General features: G+C 47.7%; 1 protein-coding gene across 1 annotated transcript in view; it reads left to right on the top strand.

Moving 5' to 3' along the window:
• The window catches only part of LOC137524187 (serine/threonine-protein kinase NLK2), a 69,181-nt gene that overhangs the window by 40,176 nt on the left and 7,525 nt on the right, over positions 1-21,480 (top strand). Inside the window, exons 4-10 of the mRNA XM_068243773.1 lie at positions 344-450; positions 2,639-2,724; positions 9,408-9,617; positions 14,364-14,465; positions 16,235-16,321; positions 18,523-18,721; positions 19,201-19,294. Coding sequence (XP_068099874.1) covers positions 344-450; positions 2,639-2,724; positions 9,408-9,617; positions 14,364-14,465; positions 16,235-16,321; positions 18,523-18,721; positions 19,201-19,294 — 885 coding nt within the window. The remainder of the gene's footprint in view (positions 1-343; positions 451-2,638; positions 2,725-9,407; positions 9,618-14,363; positions 14,466-16,234; positions 16,322-18,522; positions 18,722-19,200; positions 19,295-21,480) is intronic.

Below are 21,480 nucleotides of genomic sequence, written 5' to 3'. Positions count from 1 at the left end.
AAGGGATGAGGTGGCAGCTTACTTAGAACAGAGGAGCACAGAGTGAATGCAGGAAATCACAATACCATAGAGATCTTCACATCATTCTACAGACAGTGACATCTTGTGGTTGTTTTACTATACTGCAGTTTGGGTATTTCTGTTGATACTACCAACACTAATGATGTCAGTAAGTGTCATATAGTGGACCCCATGTTCATTTTTGGGGAGGGCTCTGTTTCACCTAAATCTGGCCCTGCCCAAAATGGCCGCCTTCTCTCAGGTCAGCTGTGGGCAGCACTAATAACCAGTGCTAGAACTTACGCCCGTGTCTGTTACAATCCTTCACCTTCCGGCCTGTCAGATATGTCATCACGGAGCTTATGCAGACCGACCTGCACAAAGTCATCGTATCGCCGCAGCCGCTCAGCGCCGACCACATCAAGGTGTTCCTGTACCAGATTCTGCGAGGTGAGGCCACGCCCTGAATGAGGGCAGCTACTGCAAGGTGAGGCCACGCCCTGAATGAGGGCAGATTCTGTGAGGTGAGGCCATGCCCTAAATGACTGCAGATTCTGTGAGGTGAGGCCACGCCCTGAATGGGGGCAGGTTCTGTGGGGTGAGGCCACGCCCTGTAGGAGGAACTGACTTGTTCTATGATTGTTTAACATGCAAGCTGTTACCAGCATTGAGCTGTGTCAGGCTGAGTACCTACAAAACTCCTTTCCAGCAGCAGAAAAACACCAGGGGTTCAGTATAAACCCCCACACTAGAATACATCAAGAGAAAAAGAGGTCCTTTCTTATTATACAGTCTAAGAGAGGAAGAGGACCTGTAGCATCAGGCTTACAATCTGAGAGGTGTGGGGACACAGGATACAGTAGGAGGGAAGAGGACATGTCCCATTGGACTTACAATCTAAGAGGTGAGGGAACACAAGATACAGTAGGAGAAGAGGAGGACCTGTCCCATCAGGCTTACAATCTCAGAGGTGAGGGAACACAAGATACAGTAGGAGAAGAGGAGGACCTGTCCCATCAGGCTTACAATCTCAGAGGTGAGGGGACACAGGATACAGTAGGAGGGAAGAGGACCTGTCCCATCAGGCTTACAATCTAAGAGGTGAGGGGACACAGGATACAGTAGGAGGGAATAGGACCTGTCCCATCAGGCTTACAATCTTAGAGGTGGGGGAACACCGGATACAGTAGGAGGGAAGAGGACCTGTCCCATCAGGCTTACAATCTCAGAGGTGAGGGGACACAGGATGCAGTAGGAGGGAAGAGGACCTGTCCCATCAGGCTTACAATCTAAGAGGTGGGGAACACAGGATACAGTAGGAGGGAAGAGGACCTGTCCCATCAGGCTTACAATCTCAGAGGTGAGGGGACACAGGATGCAGTAGGAGGGAAGAGGACCTGTCCCATCAGGCTTACAATCTAAGAGGTGGGGAACACAGGATACAGTAGGAGGGAAGAGGACCTGTCTCATCAGGCTTACAATCTCAGAGGTGTGGGGACCACAGGCTACAGTAAAAGCAAAGAGGACCTGTCCCATCAGGCTTACAATCTTATGCGGGGGATACACGGTACGTTTCTGTACCGTGTATCGACCAGCTGATCCGGCCAGCTAATAATATTCAGCTGGCCCGATAAAGCCGCTTGACCCGCGCCCGCTGAATTCCTGCCGGCGGACAATGGCAAGGAATCGAGCGGCTGATAAGGACCACCGGCGGCTCGATCTGGCGCATAAAACGTGCCGTGTATGCCCGACATAAGAGGTGGGGGAACACCGGATACAGTAGGAGGGAAGAGGACCTGTCCTATCAGGCTTACAATCTAAGAGGTGAGGGAACACAGGATACAGTAGGAGAAGAGGACCTGTCCCATCAGGCTTACAATCTTAGAAGTGAGGGAATACAGTGGGTGGGGAAGAGGACCTGTCCCATCAGGTTTACAAGCTGAGAGAACACAGGATACAGTAGGAGGAGAAGAGGACCTGTCCCATCAGGCTTGTAATCTTAGAAGTGAGGGAATACAGTAGGTGGGGAAGAGGACCTGTCCCATCAGGCTTGCAATCTTAGAAGTGAGGGAATACAGTAGGTGGGGAAGAGGACCTGTCCCATCAGGTTTACAATCTGAGAGAACACAGGATACAGTAGGAGGAGAAGAGGACCTGTCCCATCAGGCTTGTAATCTTAGAAGTGAGAGAATACAGTAGGTGGGGAAGAGGACCTGTCCCATCAGGTTTGTAATCTGTAATCTTAGAAGTGAGGGAATACAGGAGGAGTGGAAGAGGACTTGTCCCATCAGGCTTACATTATAAGAGGTGGATACTACAGGATACAGTAGGAGGGGAAGAGGACCTGTCCCATCAGGCTTACAGTCAGCGTTGGTGAACACAGGATACAGTATAAGGGAAAGAGGGGGAGGGACTCTGAGACCATACCTACAGTAAGGGGGGGGGGGGGGGTCCTGCTCCCTCAGACAGACATCTACTAGGGCAGTTGTCCTTACTGGCCATATACTGCAGTCATTTAGGAACGATCTTCTACAAATGGAGCAGCTGATAGCGGGAAGGACCTGAACGCATCTTACCCTCTGTATAGATGTCACATAGAGCTTGAATAATTGCTGCTTTAACCCATTCCTCCCCGCAGGGCTGAAGTACTTACACTCCGCTGGGATTCTGCACAGAGACATAAAGCCGGGAAACCTGCTGGTTAACAGCAACTGCGTTCTCAAGGTATGGCGGCAAGGATTCGCCAGAGGGGCCTTCTTCACTCCCTAAAAGCATGTTTCGTTTTTTTAAAGTGGACCTGAACTCTTGCACAGGACAGAAGGAAAGCACAGAGAAATGCACCCTGTGTGTATTTATAGAGTTAGCCTGTCTCATTCCTCCTCATCTGTGACTAATCACTAGTTGTAATTTGATCTCTCCGCTGTGTCAGCTGGCTGCCTCAGCAGAGCAGCTAATTTGTAAACATGGGATTTTAACCCTATGTCTGCTTTCATGAGAGCAGGAAGTAGACAAACTGCTTATTTATTGCAGGATTTGTATCAGCTGTAACAAAGAAATGTTTTTCTTTAAAGGTTATGATGCTGTTGCTTATCTTTTAGAGCAGAGAGGAAGTTCTGAGTTCAGGTCTGCTTTAAAGTGGATCCGAGATAAACTTTTACTCATTGCATAATTGTGTTCCTTTCATATAGTTTACAGGGAATTCCTAAAGCCAAATACTTGTTTTGTTTTAATATTCTAATTCCCTATAAACTAAACAAGCCTCGCCCACACCTCCTTTTGTGCCTTGGCACTGTAGCAAGGGCTTATGAGAGCTCAGTCTGGGCAGGGGGAGGCGGAGGAGGTTACTAGCCATTGATTTCAGAGGCAGAGGGGAGGAGGAGAGGGGACTGAATTTACACAGAGGCAAGCTGATAGCATCTCCAGCCCTCAGCCTGTGACAGTGTGACAAACAGAACATGGCTGCCCTCACTGTATCACAGGAATAAATGATCATAAACTGTTGAAGATGTATGCAGCTAGATTTGCTGTGTAAACTATCTAAATGTTAGATGAGATATACAGACAAGTGACTTGTTCTAGTTAGTTTTTCATCTCGGATCCGCTTTAATTTGCTTCTTAAAGGAAAAGTACTAACTGCTGTCTGTGTTTCAGTCTTGATGCCAGTGTCATCACAGGAAGTGAGAAATTCCTTGTTCCTGTTGTGTGAATACTTCATCCCACTACCAATTACTGAATCTGAGAGAGCCTAAGCGCTTTGAGTCCTATGGGACAAAAGCGCTATAGAAATGTTATTGTATTGTATTATTGTATAGAAATAAAACTTCTCCCACAAGGGAAGCTTCATAGCTGCTCTGACTCCCACTAGAGCTTCCTGCAACCCTTTCTGATCGCCGTCAGTCTGCAAAGTGTGGCAACAGTGACTCCCTGTGACTGCGGTTCCACTTGCAGCATTGCGAATTGATAAGAGTGACCCCGAAACAGATCTCATTCAATGGCTGCAAGGCCAAATCACGATCACTCTGGGAATGGTGTTTAAAATTACAGTACTGAGCATGAGCTGCCAAGCATGCCACCCCCCCCCCCCCCCCCCCCATAAGGCACTGCAGCATGATAGGGGGTCTGTCAGCTCATACAGCCCTGCAGTAGGTTAGGGGGCCTGGCAGTCAATGCCACACCCTCTCCATAAGGCACTACAAAAGGTTTGGGTGTCTGTGCCAACCTGAGCCACACCCCCTCATAAAGCTCTGCAGAAGGTTAGGGTGCCTCTCAACCTGAACCACACCCTTTCCTGTGCAGCTCTTTAATAGGTTCAGAGGCTTGTCACCCCATAAGCCTTTGGATTGAGTTAGGGTGTGGAAATCTAAAAAAAGCTGTACAGCAGGATATGGCTCCCGGCAGTCTGAGCCCCTCCCTTCCCATAAGCCTTTGCAGTCCTAGGCTGAACTACACCACTGCCTCTAATGCTGGGCATACACGGCAAGTTTATGCGCCGGTAACGAGCCAGCGGCTCGATGCCGGCGCGTCACCGCTCGTCCTCGCGGATCGATTCCCGCTCGTCCCTGCGGGCATGCCTTATCAGCCGCTCGATTCTCCGCTATTGTCCGCCCGCGGGGATCGAGCGGGGAATCTATCCGGCGGGTCATCGGACCTGTCGGATATTAGCAATCGAGCCATCAGCGGCTCAACTGATAAGGATACAAACTTACCGTGTATGCCCAGCATAAGACTCCATGGTAAGTTAGCAATAAAGTATAAATGTACAGCAGAATCCCCATAATCCGAAACTCAGGCAGCTGGAAGTCTCAACTAACCGGCATGCCTGATGGATAACTGGGACTGTGCTTTAAGGGTTTTGTTTTTTTAGGGCATTGAATACTAATTGTCTAGTGCCATCTTATAACTGTCCTGTAGCTCCTAGCGGCTTTCCAACTTCCTTGCACGGCTCTCTGTGTCACATGACCCAGCATGGTCATGCCAGAAAGGCGCTAGATCAGGACGGTTTAAAGACGGTGCTAGACACTCAGTAAGTATTTAATACTGCACGGCAGGGGGAGATTTGAGCTTTTTTAGGCCGGTTGCTTAAAGGAAACATTCGAGGAGGTAAAAAAAAAAAGCCACTTCCTTGGGACTTCCTCCAGCCCCTTGCAGCCTTCCTATGCCCTCGCCACAGCTCACATTCCAGCTACTGGCCTGGGCCCGCTCGCTCCCCCCTCCCCCCGGTGCAGATGCTGACCTCTCTAGGTCACATCTACTGCGCCTGCGCGAGAGCCACTTGCGGTGGTGTTTGTGTGTTTGTCATCTGGAGTGTTCTGTGCAGAACTATTGTGCCTGCGCAGTACACTCCAGATGACGTCAGCGCGACCGCAAGCGGCTCTCATGCAGTAGATGTCAACCTGGCGAGGTCGGCATCCTGGGTGGCCGGAGCTGCAGTGAGGGACATATCGGCTGCCAGGGGCTGGAGTGAGCCCTAGGTAAGTTGAACTTTTTTTTTTTCCCCGGACATTCCCTAAAAAGTGTACAAGATACAGAGGCGCCAAAAGAATAAAAGGTAATTAAATGAACTTAAAAAACCAACTGGTTAAACAGAGGAGGCAGTGGTGCGTTGCGTTATTTTTTGGAGTTCCGAATAAATTGTTGACTGTCTGAATCGCAGTCCTTGCCTGTGTCTGTTTGGAGGGGGTAAGACCACCGCTGCCTCCTCTGTTTAACCAGTTGGTTTTTTAAGTTCATTTAATTACCTTTTATTCTTTTGGCACCTCTGTATCTTGTACACTACATTGAGTCCACCCTGGGTGGAGGGTTGTTACCCTATTTTCCTGTCTACAGAGAGCGACTTTTTATTCCTGAGTGGGGTCAGGATTGTTCACCCCACCTGCCTATACAATGGTTGCCTATTGGTAACCCTGGTTTGTAAGTATAATTTTAACTTCTCATTTATTTTGTTGTCCCCAAGACGAATTACACTATTGGGGCTCTTGGTGTCCCTCTGCTTTACTGAATATTTAAAAAGATTTTATACATACCTGGGGTTTCCTCCAGCCCCAGTCTCCTGCGTAAACTGGAGCCGACTAACAGAAGTCATGGGACCTGGTTCCCGAAGCTGCGGGCAGCGGTGGACAGTGGCGTGGGAGCGATCCAGGCGGATGGGGATGGAGGAAGCCCCAGGTATGGATAAATCTTTTTAAAGGATACCCGAAGTGACATGTGACATGATGTGATAGACATGTGTATGTACAGTGCCAAGCACACAAATAACTATGCTATGTTCCTTTTCTTTTCTTCTCTGCCTGAAAGAGTTAAATATCAGGTAAGTAATCAGGAAGTGACTACAGTGTGACCCTCACTGATAAGAAATTCCAACTATAAAACACTTTCCTAGCAGAAAATGGCTTCTGAGATCAGGAAAGAGATGAGGTCAATAGTTCATAGATTTTAGCTCTGGCATACTTCAACGAATGTGTCATTGAGCAAAGAGATAAAAAGCGGAATTTCTTATCAGTGAGGATCACACTGTAGTCACTTCCTGTCTGAGTCAGGACTGAGTCAGCCACTTACATACCTGATATTTAACTCTTTCAGGCAGAGAAAGAAAAAAAGGAACACAGCATAGTTATTTGTGTGTTAGGCACTGTACACACACATGTCTATCTCATCATATCACTTCGGGTATCCTTTAAATATTCAGCTCTGAGTCCCTTTAAGCAACTGGCAAGCACATGTATCTGGTATCAGGCGATCACCGCTGTGCTGTATACAGTGGAGGAAATAATTATTTGACCCCTCACTGATTTTGTAAGTTTGTCCAATGACAAAGAAATGAAGTCTCAGAACAGCATCATTTCAATGGTAGGTTTATTTTAACAGTGGCAGATAGCACATCAAAAGGAAAATAAAAAAAATAAACTTAAATAAAAGATAGCAACTGATTTGCATTTCATTGAGTGAAATAAGTTTTTGAACCCCTACCAACCATTAAGAGTTCTGGCTCCCACAGAGTGGTTAGACACTTCTACTCAATTAGTCACCCTCATTAAGGACACCTGTCTTAACTAAGAGAAAAAAAAAAAGGGGGGAGCGCTCTGAGAGTTCGATTCAACAAGATACAGAAAAAAGGTGGAATGGTCTTACCTAGTCGTAATATGGCTGGCACAGCGTACACAGCCGCGATAAGCAGTCGTCCCTCTAAGCCAGCCGGGGACCGGGCTTTCCGTGTCGGCAGGGCGGAAGTACGTGACGTCACCTTCCCAGTGATCCAAGCGGCAGTTGCTATGGGGACCTGGACGCTTCCTCTAACACACGCGGAAGAGCGTGGTGAGCGGCGTCCGGTCCTCCACTGATGGCAAGATAGCAATGTAGGGAGGGTAATAGTGCAAAAAGGCACATATGCAAGGGATATATTAAAATATAATTTAATACAAGGACATAGACAACGCGTTTCGCGGGGAAACCCCCCCCCCCCCCGCTTTTTCAAGTCAAATCCCACTTGAAAAAGCGGGGGTTGTTTCCCCGCGAAACGCGTTGTCTATGTCCTTGTATTAAATTATATTTTAATATATCCCTTGCATATGTGCCTTTTTGCACTATTACCCTCCCTACATTGCTATCTTGCCATCAGTGGAGGACCGGACGCCGCTCACCACGCTCTTCCGCGTGTGTTAGAGGAAGCGTCCAGGTCCCCATAGCAACTGCCGCTTGGATCACTGGGAAGGTGACGTCACGTACTTCCGCCCTGCCGACACGGAAAGCCCGGTCCCCGGCTGGCTTAGAGGGACGACTGCTTATCGCGGCTGTGTACGCTGTGCCAGCCATATTACGACTAGGTGAGACCATTCCACCTTCTTTCTGTATCTTGTTGAATCGAACTCTGAGCGCTTCCCCACTTTTTTTTCTCTTCTTTATATGCATAGTGCTTGTGGGAGCAGCCGAGCAAACTACTTGGGTGGCCAGATCGCGCCTCGAGGGGCTCACTACCCCCAACTTTCTCTACCTGTCTTAACTAGTCACCTGTATAAAAGACACCTGTCCACAGAATCAATCAATCAAGCAGACTCCAAACTCTCCAACATGGGAAAGACCAAAGAGCTGTCCAAGGATGTCAGAGACAAAATTGTAGACCTGCACAAGGCTGGAATGGGCTACAAAACCATTAGCAAGAAGCTGGGAGAGAAGGTGACAACTGTTGGTGCGATTGTTCGAAAATGGAAGGAGCACAAAATGACCATCAATCGACCTTGCTCTGGGGCTCCACGCAAGATCTCAACTCGTGGGGTGTCAATGGTTCTGAGAAAGGTGAAAAAGCATCCTAGAACTACACGGGAGGAGTTAGTGAATGACCTCAAATTAGCAGCGACCACAGTCACCAAGAAAACCATTGGAAACACATTACACCGCAATGGATTAAAATCCTGCAGGGCTCGCAAGGTCCCCCTGCTCAAGAAGGCACATGTGCAGGCCCGTCTGAAGTTTGCCAATGAACACCTGAATGATTCTGTGAGTGACTGGGAGAAGGTGCTGTGGTCTGATGAGACCAAAATAGAGCTCTTTGGCATTAACTCAACTCGCTGTGTTTGGAGGAAGAAAAATGCTGCCTATGACCCCCAAAACACCGTCCCCACCGTCAAGCATGGGGGTGGAAACATTTTGCTTTGGGGGTGTTTTTCTGCTAAGGGCACAGGACAACTTAATCGCATTAACGGGAAAATGGACGGAGCCATGTATCATGAAATCCTGAACGACAACCTCCTTCCCTCTGCCAGGAAACTGAAAATGGGTCGTGGATGGGTGTTCCAGCACGACAATGACCCAAAACATACAGCAAAGGCAACAAAGGAGTGGCTCAAGAAGAAGCACATTAAGGTCATGGAGTGGCCTAGTCAGTCTCCGGACCTTAATCCAATAGAAAACCTATGGAGGGAGCTCAAGCTCAGAGTTGCACAGAGACAGCCTCGAAACCTTAGGGATTTAGAGATGATCTGCAAAGAGGAGTGGACCAACATTCCTCCTAAAATGTGTGCAAACTTGGTCATCAATTACAAGAAACGTTTGACCTCTGTGCTTGCAAACAAGGGTTTTTCCACTAAGTATTAAGTCTTTTATTGTTAGAGGGTTCAAAAACTTATTTCACTCAATGAAATGCAAATCAGTTGCTATCTTTTATTTAAGGTTATTTTTTCGATTTTCCTTTTGATGTGCTATCTGCCACTGTTAAAATAAACCTACCATTGAAATGATACTGTTCTGAGACTTTTCATTTCTTTGTCATTGGACAAACTTACAAAATCAGTGAGGGGTCAAATAATTATTTCCTCCACTGTATATCGTGTGTTCTGTGCTGGAGTTAGTACAGGCCGCTGTTCCTGTTGACCCCTCATTTCTCATCCAGTCCCCCTCCTCCTCCTCTCTCGCAGATCTGTGACTTCGGCCTCGCCCGCGTGGAGGAGCTGGACGAGTCGCAGCACATGACGCAAGAAGTGGTCACCCAGTACTACCGGGCCCCGGAGATCCTCATGGGGAGCCGGCACTACCAAAACGCCATTGACATCTGGTCGGTGGGCTGTATCTTTGCCGAGCTGCTGGGCCGGAGGATCCTATTCCAGGCACAGAGCCCCATCCAACAGGTGCGTCGTGCACCCCTCCGTACACCCATACGGGGTAGCCGGGGCTTCTGATTGGCTGACGTCTGCTGGTTCAGAGAGGTCTGGGAGATAGAGCCAGTAACTAGACTACACATACTGATATGGCGATTTACTGTGTCATTTTCAACACTCTTTATTTTACAAGTCGGTATCGTAAAGTTTTCATTATCACCCAGTTATTATGGTATATTGATAACATTTGATCAGTGTCCTCATTGGGTCTCGAAGTGCATGATGCTGAGAAAATCAGCTCATTGTATCCTTGTATTTATTTTACAAATCGTGCCAGAAGTGACTAAAGTGTGATATGGAAAAGACTAAAGCTAGCCATACATCAGATGATGATGGACAGATTCGACCAAGAGACAAATCTCTATCTGATGGAATCTGATTAGAGAGAGATCTGTCGGCTGCCCATACACCGCAGGCCGATTCCCAATCAATTTCATGCTGAAATTGAACAGAAATCGGCCTTGTAACTCCGCATCCGCCGGCCCGACGCTGTCCCTCTAATATGCAATGTACATTACCGGTGCCTAGTGCACTATACATTACCTGTCCCTGTCAGCTGCTAGCCTTCCACTGCCTCCAAGCTCTGTCAATAAACATGCCCCATGTGATTGCTGGAGTAACGTGGGCGTGTCTGTGATGTCACACGGGCCCGCGTTACTCCGGCAACCACATGGAGCACATGTTTGGACGAAGGACAGGAGCAGAGGCTGCGGACGACGAGCAGCAGACACTGACAGGTAATGTATTGGGCACTGGGGGGCAGGCCCGGGCCAAGGCAGAGGCGAAAGAGGCAAACTCTGGGCGCAGTGCAGGAGGGGCCGCAGGGCCAGGCAGAGGCGAGAGAGACTCCAGCCTCAGGGCGCAGTGTAGGAGGGGGCGCAGGGCCAGGCAGAGGCAAGAGAGGCTCCAGCCTCAGGGTGCAGTGTAGGAGGGAGTGCAGGGCCAGGCAGAGGCGAGAGAGACTCCAGCCTCAGGGCGCAGTGTAGGAGGGAGTGCAGGGCCAGGCAGAGGCGAGAGAGGCTCCAGCCTCAGGGCGCAGTGTAGGAGGGAGTGCAGGGCCAGGGAGAGGCGAGAGAGGCTCCAGCCTCAGGGCGCAGTGTAGAAGGGGGCGCACAACTCACTCAGCTATCATTCCTAATTGTGTTTGAAGCAGAGAGAAATAAGAAAAGGCATGGCAGTGACTGCAAGCCAGATAACTAGAGATTAAGGTGCTGGGAGGGGGTGAGGCACCTCTTAGTCTAATAGCAATCAGTGTGTGGTGGTTGGGGTGGGAGGGATGGAGGGGCGCACTTTGGTGTCTCAGCCTTGGGTGCTGGAGGACCATGTCCCGCCTCTGCTGGGGGAGGCAGCGTTGGGGGTTTCATTGCTCGTCCAGATATCGCTCACCATTCCGCCTTGCGTCCGATCAAACAAGTCGGCCCTACATCTTGTAGCATGTCCGACCGATTAATGCAACAAATTTCAGCCCGAAATTGGTCGCATTGACAATAGACATGCACTTGGCGGCCCCGATTTCCAACCAATTTTAATCATTGAATCAGATGGTCGATCGGCCGCCAAGTCGCCTGATGTGAGGCCACCTTCAGGCTCGCAACATGATAAAGTTCCTGCAAAAACACAGATAAGTGAAACGTATTGATCCATAAAATCGAGTGTCCGTGGGATATAACAATAGACGACTGTTGGTAGGAGTGTGAGCTCCTCTGAGGGCAGTCAGTGACATGACTATGTACTCTGCCTATTGCAGATATCAGGGCTATATAAATACATAATAATAATAATATGGTAGGGCATTATACTATGACTACGGTAGGATTAGATTGTGAGCTCCTCTGAGGACAGTCAGTGACATGACTAATCTGTAAAGTGCTGCAGAAGATATCAAAATTATATACCAGTCCCCTTTTTATAATATTGTAATATAACCCCTAGTCTGTGCTGTATAAGCTATTAGTCTTTTTGTATATTGATCTTAAACTAGCTGCAGTGTGTGCTGATCTCTGCTACTTCCAGTATGTACAGTATAATCTGTTACTCTGTCCCTGTGCTTATAGTAAACTAACTGCAGTGTATGCTGATCTCTACTACCTCCAGTATGTACAGTATAAGCTGTTACTCTGTCCCTGTACTGATAGTAAACTAGCTGCAGTGTATGCTGATCTCTGCTACCTCCAGTATGTACAATATAAGCTGTTACTCTGTCCCTGCACTGATAGTAAACTAGCTGCAGTGTGCACTGACCCCTGCTCCCTCCATTAAAGTTGAACCATGGAAAGTAGAGACCGGCACCATGATGGTGCCAGTCTCTACTTTCCATTGTTTGAATACTGAGCCTGGAGTGCTGCCTGACTCATAGACTGTGGCACATCAACTTGAATACATACAGGAGTGCTGTCTACTTGTACCTTTGCAGTATCCATTAAAATTGAAGGCAGAAGTTTACATGGTGAATTTTTTTAAAACTCCCTTTAAAGAGAACCCGAGGTGTGTTTAACCACTTCACCACTGAGGGGTTTTACCCCCTGACCACCAGAGCAATTTTCACCTTTCAGCGCTCCTTCCATTCATTCGTCTATAACTTTATCATTACTTATCGCAATGAAATGAACTATATCTTGTTTTTTCCGCCACCAATTAGGCTTTCTTTAGGTGGGACATTATGCCAAGAATTATTTTTTTCTAAATGTGTTTTAATGGGAAAATAGGAAAAATGTGGGGAAAAAAAAATTATTTTTCAGTTTTCGGCCATTATAGTTTTTAAATAATGCATGCTACTGTAATTAAAACCCATGAAATTTATGTGCCCTTTTGTCCCGGTTATAAAACCGTTTAAATTATGTCCCTATCACAATGTTTGGCGCCAATATTTCATTTGGAAATAAAGGTGCATTTTTTTCAGTTTTGCGTCCATCCCTAATTACAAGCCCATAGTTTATAAAGTAACAGTGTTATACCCTCTTGACTTAAATATTTAAAAAGTTCAGTCCCTAAGGTAACTAATTATGTATTTTTTTTAATTGTAAATTTTTGAATTTTTTTTTAATTACAAAAAAAAAAAAATGGGGAGTGTGGGAGGTAATGAGTTAATTTTGTGTGTAAAAGTCATTTATTTGTATGTGAAAAATGTGTAGGGTGTAGTTTACTATTTGGCCACAAGATGGCCACAGTAACTTTTTGCTTTATTGCGACCTCCAAGCCTCCTTCCGGAAGCTTGGAGGAAGAATAAGGAGGCTGGACACGTGAGTTTCTTCTCACAATGATCGCGCTGCCCATAGGAGAGCAGCGGGTCATTGTGGGGCTTAGATCAACGAACGGGAATGGATTTTCCCGTTCATTGATCTCCGGGCGAGCGGGCGGCGGCCGTTTTACTAGCGGCGGGCGGCGTGTTTACGAGCGGGAGCGCGGACAGCGTCGGGAACGCGGAAAGTACGTGTTTCTCCGTCCCTGGTTTTTAAAGGATGGAAAAAGGGGCGGAGAAATACGTACGCGCGGGGGTAAAGTGGTTAAAGAATGTTATCTGCATACAGAGGCTGGATCTGCCTATACAGCCCAGCCTCTGTTGCTATCCTAAACCCCACTAAGGTCCCCCTGCACTCTGCAATCCCTCATAAATCACAGCCATGCTGTGAGGCTGTGTTTACATCTGTAGTGTCAGTCTCAGCTGCTCCCCCGCCTCCTGCAGAGCTCCGGTCCCTGCCCCCGTCCCTTCCTTCCAATCAGCAGGGAGGGAAAGGATGCAGGCGGGAACTGGAGCTCTGCAGGAGGCAGGGAGAGCAGCAGACTGACACTATAGAGATAAACACAGCCAGCTCTGACAAGCTGTTTGTCAGCAGCGTGGCTGTGATTTATGAGGGATTGCAGAGTGCAGGGGGACCTTAGGAGGGTTTGGGATAGCAACAGAGGCTAGGCTGTATAGGCAGATCCAGCCTCTGTATGCAGATAATATTCTTCAAACCCACCTCGGGTTCTCTTTAAACCCTTCCAGGGCTATACATTAGGCTATATATTTAAAGGACACCCGAAGCAAAAATAAACTAATGAAATAAACGATTGTATCTTTCTTCTCCTAAAAAATAACTTTTTAAGATATTCCACAGTTTTATTTTGTTTAAATCTACTTTTTAAGTTTAAACTGTTTTATTGTTTTTGCTCAATGACACATTCATTGAAGTACGCCAGAGCTAAAATCTATGAACTATTGACCTTTTTTTATCTCTTTCCTGCTCTCAGAAGCCATTTTCTGCTAGGAAAGTGTTTTATAGTTGGAATTTCTTGTCAGTGAGGGTCACACTGTAGTCACTTCCTGTCTGAGTCAGGACTGAATCAGCCACTTACATACCTGATATTTAACTCTTTCAGGCAGAGAAAGAAAAAAAGGAACACAGCATAGTTATTAGGCACTGTACATACCCATGTCTATCTCATCATGTCACAAGTCACTTCGGGTATCCTTTAAGACCTCTAGTTTTGTGAGATGAAAGTAATTTGCCCAACAATCTTGCACTTTGTATTGATTATTATTATTAATGATGCACAGAGGGAGAGTAAAAGAGCAGTAGAAGGTATTGGGATACTATTTATACTATTACTATACTATACTACTAATATTGATTTTCCTTGGCTCCGCCCCCACCCATCCCTGGATTCTGTCAGTTATTGGATGGTCTCTGAGTCCTCTGCTTCTCCATCCTCTGACCTGTCTCTGCTCCTCTACAGCTGGACCTAATCACCGACCTCCTGGGAACTCCTCCTATCAATGCCATGCGCTCCGCCTGCGAGGGGGCGAGGGCTCACATAATGCGCGGCCCCCACAAGCCGGTAAGTGGTATGGTCCATATCCTACTGAAGTTGGGTAGAGGTTGGGGCAGATGGAAGTGGTGTTTCACTCTAAAGGGAACAACTAGCAGCAGCAGGACACTGCAGAGGAGCAAAGGGCGTATTCCCTGTGGACCTATTATTGGGAAGCCCCAAAAAAACAAAGATACTCTCCTAAGGGGAGAGAAGGCTCTGGGTCCTGTTGAGCCTTCCCGTTCCTCTCAGAGTCCCCTTTCCCCTGGAGGCTCCTCCATTTGAATCTCCCGCGGGAGGCTTCGGAAGTGTTCGGTAGCCCGACTGCTGCTGTACTGCGCAATCGCGAGAGAGCACTTGGACTCCTGAAGACTTCTGAAGCCTCCTGCAGGGGCAGAGAGCAGTATTCGATTGTTTGAATTTTACTACCAGGGAAGTATGTGCTGGAACGAGAGATCCGTGAGAGGAATGGGTAGGCTCTATAGCACAGTTCCCCAACCCTGTTCCCAAGGCCCACCAGCAGTACACGTTTTGCAGGAAACCACAAACATGCACAGTTGGGGTAATTAGTGTCTCAGCAGAGCTGGTAAACTAACTCTGTGGATTTCCACATAACATGCACTCTTGGTGGGCCTTGAGGACAGGGTTGGGGAACACTGCTCTATAGGACCCAGAGCCTTCCCTCTCCTTAGATGAGTATCTGATTTTTTTTTTTTTTTTTTGCTTCCCATGTACTTTAAAGAAAACCTGATGTGAGAGGGATATGGAGGCTGCCATATTTATTTCCTTGTAAACAATGCCAGTTGCCTGGCAGCGCTGTTGATCTTCTAGCATAAGTAGTGTCTGAGTCAAACCCCTTGAACAAGCATATGGCTAATCCAGTGAAATCTGAGTCAGAGTACCTGATCTGCTGCATGCTTGTTCAGGGCCTATGGGTAAAGGTATTAGAGGCAGAGGGTCAGCAGGATAGCCAGGCAATATGCATTGTGTGAAAGGAAATAAATATGGCAGCCTCCATATCACTCTCACCTCAGGTTACCTTTAAACTTTCAGGAGGCGGGCAGTGGTGTGTGCACGACTGTAGCCTGCCATACACTGGCAGACTTTCCCCGGCGTGCCTAAAAAAGAAATCCATCATTGATTGACATCTGACGACAGAGAAATCTATCACTACCACCCACTGCGCATTCAAGTTTAATAGATTGCTTTCAGCATGAAATCTGTTAAAAATATATACTGCCGCTCCCCCAGGTGTCCACCCTCCCCCAATGCTGCTCTCCCCGGGGCCTCACGCAGAGTATTAGCACAGTGAAGCGCTCTCACTCTCCTCCCCAGCTGCTCCTTCCTCTGTGCTGCCACCATCTCCTGGTGCCCGTAATGACCCTGTGAACAAGCGGTGTATGAAAGTGTATACATGTCGCCGGGTCACTACGGGCAGCGGGAGGTGACAGCAGCACAGAGGGAGGAGTGCGCAAGCTGGAGAGGTGAGCGTCCTGATAGCCCACCCCTACATAGATACCATAGCCTTTAACCTCTTACCCTTTATACTCGAATACGCAAACACACACACTTAACTTTTGCCTCCCACTCTCTCGTTTCCCTCTGCTCCTTCTACTTCTTCTTACCTGTCCCCCACTCCCTTTCCTTCACCTCCCCCTCTCTTCCCCATCTTTCTCCCCTATCTTATTTCCCTCCACTCTTTCCCCTTCCCCTCCCTCTGTCTCCCTCCCCCCCCCCCCCCCCTTTTTTTTGCCATGCAGTTTTGTTCAATGATATTTGCTCTCTTTTTCTCTGGGCAGCCGTCTCTCTCTGTCCTGTACATGCTGTCTGGCGAAGCCACTCACGAAGCTGTTCACCTCCTGTGCCGAATGCTGCTTTTCGATCCGGTGAGTGTCGCCTCCAGGGAGCGCCCTGTACCATGTCTGCTGTTTTTATGAACGCCAATCACTGAGGCGGTAGGAGGAGCTCCTCCAAGGGTTGAACACCTTGGTTTGATCCTGATAGAACCGCCACACTGACATGGCTGCCGCTCATTCAGCTCTCACACAGAGAAATGATGACTTATTGAGCCCTTCTGCTGTCAGGTGTGTTTCTGCAGCCACACAGAAGTATAGTGACCTCCAGTTTTTGTCCTAAAAATGACACCCTGTGAGTGTTTGGGGAGTAGTGTAGAGGCTTACCGCACCTCTATTTCTCTGGTGTTAGCCTCTGTTTCTCTGCAAAACGGCACGTTCCTGGTCGGTGCAGGCGCGCAGTATGTCAGCGGACGTACGCATGCACTTCCCGCGGACATAATGCGCATTCACCGACCAGGACTTCGGAACAGGCTCCTTTACAGCTAAATGGAGGCTGACGCCGGGGCAAGGGAGGTGCGGTAAGCCTCTGCACTATTCCCCATATATACACACAGGGTCTCATTCTTGCCATATTGTTTGGACCAAGGTATCCTTTAAAGCACTGATTTATTAACTCTTGCCATGAAAAGGAACACAGACAAGTTCTATGTAGGTCCGGTACTACATGTTTATCTCATAATGCCACTGTAGGTACACATGCAAGGTGGAGTTATTTGCATCTCATTAACCATCTCTGGTAGTCCCATCCAGGTATAGAAACTTCTCTGGCCATGTGTTTTCTGCAGGCCTAGATAGCATTACTCTTGTGACAGCTGGAGGGGAGGTTGGAGGAGGCTACAGAGTCACATGGCTGTCTCCCATAGAAGGAAAGCTCTACAGAGTCACATGACTGTCTCCCATAGAAGGAAAGCTCTACAGAGTCACATGACTGTCTCCCATAGAAGGAAAGCTCTACAGAGTCACATGACTGTCTCCCATAGAAGGAAAGCTCTACAGAGTCACATAACTGTCTCCCATAGAAGGAAAGCTCTACAGAGTCACATGACTGTCTCCCATAGAAGGAAAGCTCTAGAGAGTCGCATGACTGTCTCCCATAGAAGGAAAGCTCTAGAGAGTCGCATGACTGTCTCCCATAGAAGGAAAGCTCTACAGAGTCACATGACTGTCTCCCATAGAAGGAAAGTTCTACACAGTCACATGACTGTTTCCCATAGAAGGAAAGGTCTACAGAGTCGCAGGACTGTCTCCCATAGAAGGAAAGCTCTACAGAGTCACATGGCTGTCTCCCATAGAAGGAAAGCTCTACAGAGTCACGTGACTGTGTACCATAGAAGGAAAGCTCTATGGAGTCGCATGATTTTCCCATAGGAGAGGTCTGTCGTGTCACCTCACCCAGTCTCCCATAGAAGGAAAGCTCTACAGAGTCGCATGACTGTCTCCCATAAAAGGAAAGCTCTACAGAGTCGCATGACTGTGTACCATAAAAGGAAAGGTCTATCTATGGAGTCGCATGGACTTCCCATAGGAGAGGTCTATGGTGTCACCTCACCCAGTCTCCCATAGATAGAAAGATTTATGAAATCACATGACTGTCTCCCATAGATGGAAAGATCACAGTGAAAACATGTTTTAAGCCTTTCTTGTAACCTGTCCCTGTTTTAGTACACCTTGTCAGCTGAATTTACCTAAATCTCTCAGCAAGTGGCAGGTGGTGTAGGGGGAGGGTCTCCAAACATTCCCATACACACAAGAACAGTTGGCGATGGATAAATGACCGCATTTATGACCTGAACTCGCTGCACTTCTAGTGAAATGGTTGTGGAGGCTGATGGCTGCTCCAGGCAGCACCTATCTCTACTGCCTTGTTCTTGCACCGTTACCCAAGGGATCAAGTCCCAATCCCTCCTGGGCGACGGTCCCCATATGTGGGCCCACCGGGCTTGTGCACCACAGTAAATGTGGCATTTCCGGGGGGCAATGAAAAGCGCTGTTTTAAGTGGTCAACCAACGTTTCATTCACATAAATTAATGCAGTTGTTTAAACGACATTGAAGTTTAAAAATGGACCAATCAGATTTCACCGTGGCATGATTCGATTGGTCCATTTTCAAGCTGTATGAGCTTGCATGAGTCTGCAACAACTCGGACCTATTTGCATCTCCTTGATCCGCCCCACTCATTCATATATATAATATACACACAGCCACGCATACTTACAATGTTTATTTCAGATGAAGAGGATTTCGGCTAAGGATGCCCTGGCCCACCCATACCTGGAAGAAGGCCGCCTCCGTTACCACACTTGTATGTGTCACTGCTGCTACTCCGTGTCCTCAGGCCGCGTTTACACCGCCGACTTCGAGCCCACGGCCTCCGATCGATTCGATGACTCATACGAGAAGAGCCTCACTTCAGTGTGGCAGGTGAAAGGTGAGCGGGGTATCTGGTGCCTGTTGCATAGGGGGAGGGACATCTGATGCCCACTGCATGGAGGGAGGGACATCTGGTGCCCACTGCATGGGGGGAGGGACATCTGGTGCCCGCTGCATGGGGGGAGGGACATCTGGTGCCCGCTGCATGGGGGGAGGGACATCTGGTGCCCGCTGCATGGGGGGAGGGATATCTGGTGCCCACTGCATGGGGGAGGGATATCTGGTGCCCACTGCATGGGGGAGGGACATCTGGTGCCCACTGCATGGGGGAGGGACATCTGGTGCCCGCTGCATGGGGGGAGGGACATCTGGTACCCGCTGCAGGGGGGAGAGGGCTATCTGGTACCCGCTGCATGATGGGAGGAGCATCTGGTACCCGCTGCACGGGGGGAGGGGGTAGTATCTGGTACCCTCTGCACGGGTGAAATGATTGGTTTGTCACTTCTGACTTGTGCCAGTTTTGTTCTCTTAATGCAGAGCTGGTTCATCGCTTCATTACTGAACAGCAACAGGGCAAAAGGCCTCCACTTTGCATCAACCCTCATTCCGCCGCATTCAAAACCTTCATCAGGTAAGTGACTGTCTTCCATGCCTGCACTTCCTTCTTCTTGTCTGCCATCAAGAGATGGTTTCCAGGCCCAGTGTCTGATCCCATTGCAGTACCACACTACAGAAACTACTACAGTTTCCCCTTTCTCCACCAGCGAATACTGCGGCTACCTCTTGTCCCCATTCTTGTACCAGAAAACTCGCCAACTGTTTCAATGCCCTATTCTCTTCCCAGGAATATTCTTTACTGGATTTAGAACTGTAACCAAACATTCCGTGCAGATCACCTGACCGGACTAAAGATGTCGCTACCTGTGATAAATTTCAGAATGTAAATCCGGGCAAGGAAACCTTTTACAATGGGCAAATTCTACATTTACAAATGAATATTGTAGATTTTTTTTTAATTCATTATATTATTTTCCCTACTCGGTGGGGGGGGGGGGGGGGGGCTGTTGTCTCTTGCCTCTTAAGTTCCCTGGCTTTCATATTCTTCTGGATTTCTGTGCAAAAAGGGGTTTAATTGTCATTACATTTTTGCATGCAACTTACCAACTTGTAAATTTCAAACACAAGAAATAAATGTAATTTATTTAGTGTGCTTTTGTGTGCGACGTACGCATGCAGACTCCCTGCATACCGACTTGCATTTTAATGGAAAACATTAACCCTGCCTTGGAAATGCTGGACGTGCCTGACTCGCCTATACCATAGTTACATGGTTTAGTTGAAAAAAAGACATCCATTTATCATGTTCAACCAGAAAAAAACACCATCCTGAACCCAGACATATCCCAGTTGATCCAGGGGAGGGTAGTTGATCCAAGGTGAAAAACCTTACAAGGCTTGGGCCATTTAGCCTTAATGTGTACCAGAGAGGGTACACTAATGCTAATTTATACTTACCTGGGGCTTCCTCCAGCCCCATAATCCGGTCAGTCGCCGCCAGTTGAGGGCTTCTGCGCATGTGCAGCTTGGCTGCGCTCCCATCCCCTGGAGCACTCTGCGCCTGCACAGTAGTACTACTGCCCAAGTGCAGATTGCTCCAGGGGACGATGGGTGCGCGCGTGCACAACTGCCCGGATTACTGGGAGTCATAGTGGCTTAACGGATGGGCTGAGGAAGTCAGTGAGGGAAGCCATGGTGCTTATGGGGCTTCCCTCGCTGTCTTCCTCAGCTCCTCAGTCATGCCAATGGACCATCTCTGGGACCCTTAAAAACTTTTTTTTTTCCTTGGACTAGCAGAGATTTTTTGCCACAAAATGAGCAGTGTTTACTGTAATTGGCTCACTGTGATCACAGGGTCTGGAGCCAATTAAACAGCAGAGTGAGGGGGTTGTAGCGTTACAGTATTGTCACGAGGAGCAGCATGTGAATGCAGAAATCTATGCCCTGGCAGGGATAAGCAGGCATAAGTCGGGATTAGACTTCAACTAGCCTGGTCCAGAACCGGTTAAGTTTGTCTTTGTTTTGCGCTGTTTTTAACTACTGTATTTCAACATGAATACAGAGCTTAGGGTATGGGTATAGTGAGAGATATAGCACGGTATTAGGTCTATATGTAATAGTATCTCCCAGGCAACCAGAAACTACATTTACCTGGTATAATCCCTGTATGCACTGGATAACCATACTCTGTACAGCACTATGGAAGATGTTAGTGCTATATAAATAATAATGCCTGCTTGGTTCCCTGGGTTGAAAAAATGGCAGGTTTTTATTTTGTTTTTTGTTGTTACAAAGAGGAAATGAAATGTATAAAGCATACAGCCATTAATGCCTAACTAAAGTCAAAACATTTTTTTTAGTGTATGGATACATGATCCCAGCTTAAAATCCCAGCCAGGGCACTATCTGCATGGAGTTTGTATGTTCTCTCCGTTTCTGCGCGGTTTTCCCTTGGGCACTCGGGTATCCTCCCACATCCCAGAAACATACAGATAAGTTAATTGGCTTCACTCTAAATTGGCTCTAGACTATGATACATGCACTACACGATACATACATAGACATATGACTATGGCAGGGATTACATTGTGAGCCCCTCTGAGGGACAGTTAGTGACAAGACCATATACTCTGTACAGCGCTGCAGAAGATATTGGCACTATATAAGTACTAAATTATAATAGCTTGTGGTTAGATCCTTGACACCGTTGGAAATATCACTCACTTCCTGTTTCACTTACGGCCGTCACAAAAGACAGGA

The sequence above is a fragment of the Hyperolius riggenbachi genome, chromosome 7, assembly GCF_040937935.1.
Source record: "Hyperolius riggenbachi isolate aHypRig1 chromosome 7, aHypRig1.pri, whole genome shotgun sequence".
In the NCBI taxonomy this organism is placed as follows: domain Eukaryota; kingdom Metazoa; phylum Chordata; class Amphibia; order Anura; family Hyperoliidae; genus Hyperolius; species Hyperolius riggenbachi.
The sequence above is the reverse complement of the archived record's forward strand: the minus strand, read 5'-3'. Positions and strand labels throughout refer to the sequence as shown.